The following is a 12043-nucleotide window of genomic DNA, read 5'->3' on the forward strand; positions in this document are numbered from 1 at the left end:
CCATCCATTCATTATTTAACTTAGGTATGGATTTTTTAAAACCAATGTATATTCCAAGTTACATTTGCTTAGTCTACTTATGGAATGGCTTACCCTGGAGCACGAAAGGAATATTTAGGGTCAATGATCAGTGAATTCACCACAATATTTTGCCCAAAGTTAACATTTTTCTTAGTTAATTTATTTTTTCTTTGATACTTGGTGTTTATAGCAGATCATTTAATCACTTTTAACCATGAAAACAACAGCAAAACCCACCTCCTACCAGAAAGGGAGGATATATTTCATTCAGGACAAGTTGCACTTTTCAGTGTGGATAGTTAGAGCACAGTGTAGTTAAGGGAGGAGGATTTCTTGTGATATGTTAATTCTGATATAACACATAGCCTTTATAACAGCCTTGTGTCTGCTGGAACAGCCAGTCCTAGGCCAGCCAGTTTGAGCCTTGTTTGTCCATGTACATCAGTCCAGGCAGAGTTTTTGCTGTTACTCCTTGTCTCTCCTTGTGTAAGTGGGTTTCCTCCACTTACAGGAAGAGCCTTTCTTCCAAAAATGGTTGGAAATATTAAAAGAAACATTGAATTAGTTGGAAGAATAATACATTTCTCTGTTCTCTGGTAAACTTGGGCCTCAAATAGGTGAAATAATGAGGAAGTCACTTTTCTTGCTCCACCTTGCCCCATTTCTCATGATAAGTTGTTTGATGCTGCTTTTAGTTTGAAGTGTTTCATGATCATCTTGGAATTCCTGTTAGAGTTTCCACTGCTTTGATTCCATTCCCTTTTAACACTGGGGGGAAAAACATATCTTGAGTGTCTGTCTCAACATGTGTAGCTTTGAATAAACAGACTTTGGTGTTTGGTTTTCCTTACAGTTAATCACTGCTTGCACTGTGCTTTCAACCTTAATTCGAGCCTATTTCTACGTCCCATCTGTAATAAGCATCTGCTGTGCTAATAAATAACCCTTAGCTGTGTCAAACCAGTGGTTTGTTTGCTGACTGGAGCCATTAACCTGACTCTACATTAAAACTCATTTTTGCAATTAGAAGTGCATGTAATCTTTCATTCTCTTCTGTATTCTTGCCCCTATAAATTATGGGTTTGACACCTCAGTCTTTGGAGACTTTGATAGAGGCCTGATTGTGCCTGAAATATGAATTACTGACAGAGGAGACAGGCAGTTAAGTATCTTCTGTATTAGGTGTAAAAAGGTGCTCTTCAACCCAAATTTAAGTTGCAGAAGTAACATTTCTGTTCTCAGCCTGCTGATATTCTTGAAATGCATCAAAACACAATGTGAGAAGAACTTCTTTTTCACAGCCTAGAACATCTACAGCAGTGTAAATCAGCAGGACCACTTAGACTTTTGTCTTCAGCTCTCCCATAATAGAGATTTTTCCACGTTTGCAAAATGGAAGTGGCTTGTTGTGTGGTCTGTGAGCATAGTGTGATGTTTGTACCACAGCCCTGTATTTCTTCCTGAGGGTGTAGATTCTGGCTTGCTCAAACTGATCATTTACTCGTGGAACCTCTTTGAAAATCCATTATTTTCTTTGCATAAGCTACTGAAGTGTGCAGGTGATAATGACCTGGAGGAGCTTGTAGGCATTGTGCACAGCAAAAGGAGGTACTTTCAAACAGGGACAGCATAATGGCTTGTAAATTGAGCAGTGTGATTTCACAGGTGGCATGAAAGCAGAAGTTAAATTCCCAATATATTGTACTATTCAAAAAGTGTCTTTGATCAGGCTGTGATATGAACACAGTTAAGTTCCTAGAAACCTATTTAGTGTCTGCATTGCCACTGATTTCTTGTCTTCCCCATGGTAGTTCCATTATCCTACAAATTTCTTTTAAAAATAATAATTTGAAAGGATTAACTTTTCTGTAGGAAGTCAGTAGACCCGAATAGATGGTGGGGTTGGCTCGAGGGGCTGCCACCTTCATGACAGTTTTGGTCTCTAATAGCTGGGAAATGTTAACATTCCATGTACAATTCCTTTTTAATACCTTTTTCTGCTGTCTGCTCTGAGACCTACTGGACTAGTGAATCCTGGAGCTTCCAGCTGTAAGATGTTCAGTTGTATATATCTGCCTGCTTTAGTGATCCAGTGCTGGGCTACTTAGCAGGAGAAGCAGGATGTTGACTGAGATGCTTGTTCTGAACCACGAGCAGTTGCAATGTAAATACCAGCAGCTGAACTGCCCACAGATGGAGAGGATTTGAAAGGGCCATCTATCCTAATGTTTAAGTTACTGTACTACTTTAGTTGATAAAGGAGCAGTTCTGCTGTCTGTCTCGAAATCAACATTTATAATCCTTTTTGCTCTGTATTCTGTAGCACACTGCTTCGAGGCTTTGTGTGCTGTGATAACAGTGCTTGTGCTCTGGGTACCTCTTCACTGAGCCATGAGGGTATGTCTTGTCTTTCCATTATTGTTGTTCCATACTAGTTTTCACTAATTCCAGGTATTTCTACAGTATCTCTCCAGGATACCGTGGGAGAAGAAAGCTTGTTATGGTTGTGTTTTTGAGGAGGGTTTTTTGTGAAAGGTTCAAAGGAACAGTGTCCTTGTAGGATGCAGATAAAGCAGTGTGTTTTCCAGAAGCATTTAGTTTCCAAGAGTATTAGATAATGCTGTCTAAGTCTGCCTGTTTTGTTGGCAGCCATAATGAGGTATTTCAATAACAGAATAAAATTCTGTTTCTTCCCTTGAGATCACTTTTGGGAAATGTGCAGACATGACACTTTTACCAAGAAAGGGTAGAAGTAGTTTTATGTTTGAGGAGCAATACAGGCACTGTGAAATCAGTCATTATGTGATGTTGCCAGGGAGCTTTCCTGCTCCCACTAGGGCTGGATAGATTGGGACAGACCAGGATTCTTCGAGACAGAAAACTTAACTTGATAAAAAAGGCCATTTCTTCCTCAACTCACTGTAGATCAGTGTTAAAATACACCATCTTTGCCTTGTTCTCTTGAGTAGTGATGAATGGGTCACATTTACATTTTCAGCTGTGATTTGAACCTTCAACCCAACAGAACAGAAAGCCTTTTAAAAAGATTTTTCAGTGCTAGCATCCAAGTGGCTTTCAGATTTGCACTGGAGGATTGATTTAAAATTAAATATTAGCCTTTTAATTCAGTCAGTGAATTTAATGCAGGCAGTGAGTTAACCCATACTGCTTACAGCCTTAGGGCTTTTATGTGTAATTCTTTGCTGTCTAACTGAATTATCTTCCTGTACAGGTACACATAATTATTTAGGTTTAACTGCATGCTACAATTTTGTTTAATTTTTTTTAACTTCAGAGAGGGAAGTTTGAAATCTCTTTTTAGGCCTTAAATTCTAAACTATTCTACACGTATGCTAAGCAGTAAATAGGAACTGTGCTGGCTTCTGATATTTTTTGCCTTTCCAATCTATGGTGATCTGGGAAAGTTGCAAGTCTGCTGACCAAGAGATCAGTTGTTCCTGTGGAAATTTTTAGCATTCTTGTTGATTGTTCTGAATTCAGAAGTTAGCTGCTTCTTAAGGATTAAGGATTAAATACTTCTGCACATTTTAACTCACAAGTTGTAAACCTCCAATGCATCTCCCTTCTTTCTGCTCTTCATTCTGAGAATTCTCAGTGGCAAGGTCCTCTGTGTCCAATTGAACTCAGCAGTGTCTCAGTGGCCTGTCTCAGCTGAGGGTAAAATTCAGGGATGTGCTTGAGATCAAGGAGTTTATGCCAAGGCAGAGAAATAAAAAGCACTTCTCTGGTAGCATTCCCATTCCACAGCATCCTTCTCTTCCCATGGAACAGTGTGGGTGGCCCTTTGTACCTGTTCAGACCCTGTGAATGCACTGCTTTTGTCTGGATTATGATTATGCTGGTGAGGCAGGAGTTCTTGCTCCAGTGTTTTGTTCTTTGAGCTCTGTCCAAAAATCCCAGAAATGAAGAAATGTACAAAACACCCCTTCATTCTTTTTGGGTATAAAATTTTGGATGCATCCATTTTACAGAGATTGCTATTAGGACTTTAATTGAGAAAAGTTTTGGTGTGGGTTGTTTTTTGTTTGTTTTGTTTAAATAAACTAATACTTGAAATTCTACGAAGAAGACAGGCTCTTAGATATTTCACTGGAGTGCACTTCATGTGATCCTGAGATCCAGAGCTGACTGGATTTCAATCCACGGTATGTGGTTAAAATGACAGTGGTCAGAAATAGTGGTTTTTTACCATGGTGGTGTATATTCGGGGTGTTAGCACAGACTTCAGAGACTGACTCAACCCTGATGCCAGATCTTGCTTCATAATGTACCCCAGAGCAGGAAGAGAAAGCAATACTGTGGTGGGGGTTTTTTAGCTGATTTCTTCCCCTTTTCTCAAGAGGAAGAAACGCTTTTGGAGAAAACAAAGCACTGCAGGTACCAGTAGATGGTGCCACTGATACTGCCATGTCTCCACTGCTGAACGCAAACTTTGGTCTCCTCTGAGGGGGAACTGATTCAGTCTCTGATTGCCAATGTCAGAGTCATTGACCCAAGGCTTTGCTTTATTATATTTCACCTATTTAGAAATGCCTGGTCTTAGTGTGGTTCCCCATGAAGAGACCTTTTGTGTCCTGTGAGGGAATAACAACAATGTGCTCTAAGACTTTAATTTTCCCCTGGGTATGTTCAGTTTACAGAGATGAAATTATTTGCTCTCAGCAAGCAGGTACTTGTTCAGATCAGAATAAAACTTTCTGGTATTTGTCTCAAAAGAGATGCCATACAGAAATCCCCTCAGTTTGAATACACCCCCTCAGTTCAGCCACAAGTTTAGCTTTTGTATCTGTGTGTGAAGTAATGAGACTTACACTTCTTTCTGAGTTAATGGCTAAATACTTAATAGCATGTATGGTAGTAATTTGCTGTGGGTAGTCAGCCTTGAACTAGCTTGAAAAATGTAAATACTGCTTCAGTTATTAATTAACAAAAGAGATAAAAACTGTTAAATAGGTAACTGAGGTACCTGCAATGTTTCACCAGGAGTTCCATGTGTTATCAGGGGGCTGCTCAGCTATGCCTCTTTCAGAAGGTATATTCTGATGCTCCTAATCCACAATTTAATACCTCACTGTCTCCTTTTCTGCATGTGGATGTGCTCTAGTGACACAGAATTAGAAAGGTGAAAGGAGGCAGTCATGGATGCTTTGTTTTGGGGTTTTGGTCTTGATGCTTTTCCAGTTTTACTTTGTGCCAGGACAAGCTCTATGTATCAACTGTGCTTTTGGATTTTTTTGTCAGCGTTTTTTTTTCTTTTTCTTTTCCTTTCCTTAGCAGTAGGGAAAGCCTTAATCCTTCATAAAGTGTAAACTCAAGATCCATTTCTCCCTCACAGGCAATTTCTTACTTGAAGCATGAAAATCTAGGACGTTTCTCTCCACTGAAAAACTTAGGCTTGTTCTACAGTTCATCTGTTTAGTGCATTAACTCAGCAAGCTGAAAATAAACCAAAACTACTTCCTTCAGCTTGTTAAATGATATTATGAGGCCTCAGAGTGCAGTGGGTTTCTCTGCATGTAAAAGGGATGTGTGCACACAGCATGAATGGTTTGCATAAATGTGCAAAGGAAATGACTATGAAGGCATGTAATCAAGGAGAGAGAAAGGAAAGTGAGGGAAGTTCTATAGAAAACTTGGAAATGTTACCATTTGTGTGAGCTGAAGTTTTGGGTAAAGGGTGGCCACGTCACATCTGCTGAGCTTTGTTTTATGTAATAACTACTGCATTAATTTTGAAGTTTGCCACCTTAAAACTAAAGGTGTTCCTACTTTCCTGGTTATTTCTGCTGCTACAAAAAACATGTTAAAACCTTCCAGTAACCAATGGAGTTCTCTGTAAGGATTTTTTGGTTTTGCCCATTGAGATGGGTCTGAATTTTGTTGGTGTCTGGTAATTTATTGAAGGTCAAATTCTGTAGCTGAGATGGTATTTGGCATTTTACCTAAGGCAGTAGCTTCCAAAGGAAATTAACTGTGAAGGATTCCAGCAGGACCTGGTAGTTTACCTTTTTGTATTGTTTTTAAATTGCATTGCAATCTGAAGTGAGCCCAAAAAACTGCATGTGTGTAGTCCTGTCACTATATGCACATTCATTCTTTTCATAAATATAATGGTACCCACATTTGTAGACATAAATGCCTTTTTGTCTATAAATTAATTGTCTATTTAATCTTTTCCTTTGTTTGCAGGTTGGATTTGCTACCATTTTATGCAAGACTGGTTGCCACGTTGCATCCCTGTATGTCTGATGTGGCAGAGGATCTCTGTTCCATGCTGAAAGGGGACTTCAGATTCCATGTATGTTTTGATGATTTAGCTTTTTGAATTCAGATTAACCAATCTGATAAGTCATCCTTTGGTGAAAAAAAATAACATTTGGTGTTGTAATAGAGTATTTAATTCAAATTAGTTTTTACAATTTTCATCAATCAAAATTTTCTATTCCTCTTAATTGTATTTTTCAGTGTTGTTTCTCCTTTTTTCTTGAGTTTTGTACTCAAACTGGTTATGGTGCACAGAGATGATTTCTTCACCATATTCTGAGTTTTATGGCACAAATTTCAATTTTTGTTTCTAACACTGACATTACAATGTTATTTATTGCTCAGACTTACTTGAATCAACTATCTGAAGTTAACTGTTCTCAGAAAAACCTCTTTCTTTTGGGGAAATACAATTTTGTATTTTGTGGATTATGTTTAGACATGGATATGTATTTGTGCTTTGTTAGTAAAATTATGCTGGATGTCAGTAATTTAAAAAAAAAAAAGAAAAGTCTGCACATTATTAATCTGACTTGAAAAAGCCATCAATGTTTAATATTTCCTTGAGGACTATACAAGTGACCCATGTCAAACACTACTGATTTCCCAAACTGCTTAAGTATGTTCAGGTCAAAGTAAATTAGAAGAGCTGGGTATTTTCGAGGGCCTGAAATCAATTATTTTCATTTTTTAGGTAAGAAAGAAGGACCAGATCAACATTGAAACAAAGAACAAAACTGTGAGGTTTATTGGTGAGCTTACCAAGTTTAAGATGTTCTCCAAAAATGATACCCTCCACTGTTTGAAGGTTGGTTTTGTGATACTCCTGTGCTCCTGCATATTCTAATGTGTCCCCCTCCTATTCCCCCTTCATTTACCTATTGCTGATGTTTTCTGAACTTATTACATATGGTGTTTTAAACCCTGATGTCTGTTGTTACTTGTATGAGGAGACTTTTATAGCTGTTTATGGAAGTTAGAATGTTTTCATTTCTCTAATGGTAGGAATATATTAAAATAAATTTCCACCTTTGGACATAAACTGCTAACAATGTTCTTTGTAGGTATGGCAGACATTGCTGCTTATTAATCTGCTATAACTTGCAAAACTTTCATGATGTTGATTTCAATTAATGTTTTTGCAGAAAAAAATGATAGTAAGGGGGAGGGATTGGAGGCAAAAAGCTTTTCAGTGTTGCAAGGAGGGGCTTTTATGCCATTTTAGCAGGCGCTTTTGTTTGTTGAGGAGCAAAACAAATCTTTGGAAAGCATTGATCTCTGGGCACATCATCTCACTTTGCTGATAAACATGCAAACTTATCTTTGATGTCAAGTCCCAAATTAAAAAAATGTTTTTTAAAAATACAAGGTGTTTGAAGACTCACAGCTTAAGATCACTTTCTGTGAATAGTTGCTCTTCAATCAAAGCTGAATTCTTAAGACATTGTAATCATCACAACATAATGTTCTCTGCAGTTGAAAAAGATGTTTAACGAGCTGTGTTTTTATATCAATATATACCAGATGCTTCTGTCAGACTTCTCACATCACCATATTGAGATGGCATGTACCCTGCTGGAAACCTGTGGAAGGTTCCTCTTTAGATCACCAGAGTCTCATTTAAGAACCAGTGTTCTTTTGGTAAGAGAAAACTTGTCATCTTATGGGGGAGGGTGTCAGGCACTGACTTAAAGCAATTACTCCTTTTTGAAAGTATCCTGGAGAACTCCAGTCGACCTATAAATCTGTTCATGACTTGAAAGAAAATGTAAAAAAAGAATTGAATTTCTGAAGCAAAAAGCTATTGCTTTTGAACTACAGATAATTCAGAGATAGGGCAAAAGCAGAGGATGAGGTTGAAAGAATGTAGTAGCTGTATGTGAACATTCCTGAGATACAATTTGAGAGGACAACCAGACATGATTTCAACTGGAGGTGGAGACAATTGTGGAGGAGGTGGTTTCTATGTCCTGTGCAATGTCTGGGGTTTTACATTTGAAGAAAAAGTTAATGAAGGCACCAGAGGAAGCAGTTTTTGAAATAGAGATTGGGAATTAAGGTAAGAGTAGAATTGGGGTCTAGAAGTCTAGATAAGCACCGGCAAAGGCATAAAAATTAAAAGAATTGGCTTTGGAGCTTTTTTAATGGAATTGAGCCCTGAATAGTTCACTGGCTTGAGAGACAATAATAAAACTGTGTCCAAGGCAAGAGACTGAGTCAAACATGGTTGAAGAATTCCTTTAAAGATAGGTTCACTTTCTCTTGAACCTGCAGCCTCTCCTCTCAAGCTGTAGTTAATGGAGAAGCAGTTACGTACTTGGGTATATTGTACAATTTCTTTTTTCACAAAACACTTTCTTTCTGAACCTCTTTTGAATGTCATAACATCTGTTGGGGTGGTGTAGTCACAAGAGGAGAGAGATGGGCAAATTAACTGCAGGTTCTTGGCTCATGCTTTTTGTAGCAATGTACTTTGTATCTTGAAAGGTTTGAATCTCAATTTTCTAAAGGTTTGCCAGCTGACGTGTTTTATTGTTAAATATAGTCCTTTCCATAATCGAGTATTTTTCCCTTGAAAACACTATTCCATTATCTTTAAAAGACATTTTACTTGTTGCTGTCATCTTTTTGTAGTTAATAAAAATTTTAGAAGTCAGGAAAAGTTAAAAAGCTGCTTTTTGTAACTCACTGCTTTTAGTCTTATGCACTACAAAAGTGCTGGTTGTTAGCTGGGTTGCTGGAATCTGCTGGATGAATGCTAAACATGACCTAACTGTGAAGTGCAGGACAAAGCACAAACACTGTTAGAATAACTGAGGCTTAAAGCCTCACAAGGTTTCAGATAAGTAGTCTTCCTTATGCAGTGAGGAACCAGGAAAAGATGGAGGTGGCAAATAAGTTTGGAATCTCTATTGATTGAGATGTAAAATAAACTAAATAGATTTCTTTTCTGCAACCATCTCAGTAGCTACATCTTTTAACATTCCCTTAAACATAGAGATTAATTTTGACTTAAATAGTCTTATGCAAATTGGATCATAGTCTTATGGTACCAGTTAGTGTGAACTGTAGAAAAGATTACTCCTGAAGCAAGCTAATTACAATCTTGTGGTAAAAATCTAAGCAAATGTAAAGCTGATCTTCTCAATGACTCTTATGGGTAGAATTAAGGCTGTTGATCCTCCAAATAATTATTGGGCTTAGTCTTTACTGCTGACGATACATTATGTAATAAGATTCCAAACAGGCTGAGTGGCCCTCATTAAAGACAACATTGCTTTGTCCTGGTGTGGAAGAAAGTCATAGTTAAGAATGGATTTTAAAAGTAATTAGGGGAAAATTAATTATTGAGAAGTAGAGTGTTCTGTAAGAATGTTGCAAACTTAGTGGCACTAAGTGACTTAGTCTAGAGAAACATTTAATGGTCATATCCTGGTTTTGTAGAACTACTTCACGGTGTGCAAATTATTTACAGATTGTTTTATCAGGACAATGTTTATTTCTGTTAATTGTTCTTTTTGGCAAATCTTTCAAATTCAGTGTTCTTTATGTAACTTCAAATATTAACATAAAATTGACTTGGCCTTAGGATATTTGAATTGCATTATTTGAGTTGGAGCCTTGAAAGGAAGATCACCTTCATCTTGATCTATGTTTCTGTAATATAATCATGTTAAAATGTCAAATTCTTGTGTTATGTTGTCACGGTCTTGTTAAAAGGATATTTGAAGTTTTGGTATTAAAAGCCTCCTGGTGCATTTTTAATCATTTAACTTAGACAGTTGTCTTAAGCTTTAGGGCAAGATCACTTGTGTTTATAAATACACAGAACTGAAGCTACATGGTGGCTTCTTTCTTGTGTAGATGGGGTTGGAACTGTGGGAGATGTTGTTTCTACAGACAGAGCCTGTGACAAAGTAAATGCAGTTAATTTAGACTGTGTTAATTTACTATAACAATGGTGTGCTTCCAAGAAACTAAAAATTTTGATTTTGAGCTGTTGGAACAACAGGGATTGAGGTGGTGCATAATGTATCTTCTGGGAAGAAACATATTTTTAATTACAACCTATTATTTGCAATATAATGTATATCTTTTTGTAACAGGAAAATACACAAATTATGTAGGTTAGGTTTTTTTAAATTTTATTTGCAAGCCATTCTGCCATTTTCTCTAGTCTTTCACTTAATTTTCCAGTTTATAGTCAAACATGCTAAATGTCACTATGGCAGAAAATATGTATTTTCTCCTGATTCATCTAGAAAAGGTGAAAATTTTTTCAAAGGTAACATTAACATGTAGGACATGGTCAGGTTTTGGAACTTCCTGCTAGGAGTGGTTTTTCCCCACATACAGCAGTTCATGTGCTCAGTTGTCGAGGGCTGTGCATCTGTTGAGCACCTGTAGGAAAACTTGCTACTGCTTGAGAGAAATTTCCCATTTGGAAAGGAACAGTCTCAGTTAAGGAATCAGAGGAGGGGCCATTTGTGTCATGGAAAAGGTCAAAAATGCAATGCCTTAGGGTTGTTGTCAGATCAAGACCTTCCTGGTGAGAGATGACTAAAATCGAGGAGGAAAATGACATTATTAGTTGGGTTACTGAGTTACACAAAACTGCTCTTCCTCACTGAATTAGCAGCTGAAACTCAGGGTTAAGGAGCTGTTTGTGTGCATTGACATCTCAGTGGAACTGAACCACTGCCTTGGAAAAGAAATTTGAAATTACTCAAGTTTAGTGGAAAGTCCACCAACATTAAAAATTGTGCTTCTCCACCAATGATCCAAGCAGGTTTAAACTCTTGTGGTTGGTTTACTGGATGCATGAATGTATCTACTGATATTTGTGTGAGGGGATAAAACAGCACAGACATGTTCATTTTGTTTTATCTATTTGAAGCTGTACATTACTCTGTAGCCAACCTGTAGTAAATAATGAAGTCTGACTAGTACAGTTTCTTTTCCTGGTGAACCACCATAGGGTGATTTAGAATATATGGGCTATGATGATGTACATAAATATTTAATGCAACTTATATATATGCACATGTGTAATTCTGTGTATATATGTATATGCAAATAAATGCACAGATGCATATAGAAAGTATTTCATTATGGAATTAAGCTCACCCTCATCTTTACCTGTAAAAATCAGCAGCTTAGAACTGCTGCTTTAGTACAGTATTTTTAGGTAAAAGAAATTTTTAAAATCCACAAAGTAAACCATAACATACATATCCAAAATGAAATATGGAGAAAAGATTGTATTTAGTAAGGAAAATTAGGACAATCCTGACAATTAAGCACAGTAATTAGTGTTACTTGACTGATTTTTCCTGAAATATGACTTTATGGTAGGTACTGCTTCTCTTGCAGTGGATTCTGCTTGGGTAAACAGCAACAATGGAGCCTGGAGTAAAGAAAATGCCATTGCCTAAACCTTTGGGAATTCATGTGAAACCATCAAAATAGACTGGAATTGCACTGATGTGAAAAATAGATTGTCAGTCTTAGGAAGATTCACTGTGCTTGTGAAGACATCAGTGTTTCAGCTACTTTAGTTAAATAAAATAGCTGCTGATAATCTAAACTTTTGGATTTTGAGGTGAACTTTAAATACTTGTCTGAAACCTTTTTCACCCCAGGTGAACCATTATAAAAACAGGGACTGTAAAGAAAAATGACAGTGGAAAGAGCAACACAGAACCATATCTATGCTTTGTTCTTTCTTCTCTCTACC

At 37.2% G+C, this 12043-nt stretch overlaps 1 protein-coding gene across 3 annotated transcripts in view; it reads left to right on the forward strand.

Annotated features, from left to right (window-relative positions):
- Positions 1-12043, forward strand: part of UPF2 (UPF2 regulator of nonsense mediated mRNA decay) — a 55956-nt gene that overhangs the window by 19780 nt on the left and 24133 nt on the right. For all 3 annotated transcript variants that reach the window (XM_064656501.1, XM_064656502.1, XM_064656500.1), the window contains 3 exons: positions 6232-6340; positions 7001-7114; positions 7831-7947. In XM_064656501.1, the coding sequence (XP_064512571.1) occupies positions 6232-6340; positions 7001-7114; positions 7831-7947 (340 nt within the window). The remainder of the gene's footprint in view (positions 1-6231; positions 6341-7000; positions 7115-7830; positions 7948-12043) is intronic.

The sequence above is a fragment of the Pseudopipra pipra genome, chromosome 5, assembly GCF_036250125.1.
Source record: "Pseudopipra pipra isolate bDixPip1 chromosome 5, bDixPip1.hap1, whole genome shotgun sequence".
Lineage (NCBI taxonomy): Eukaryota > Metazoa > Chordata > Aves > Passeriformes > Pipridae > Pseudopipra > Pseudopipra pipra.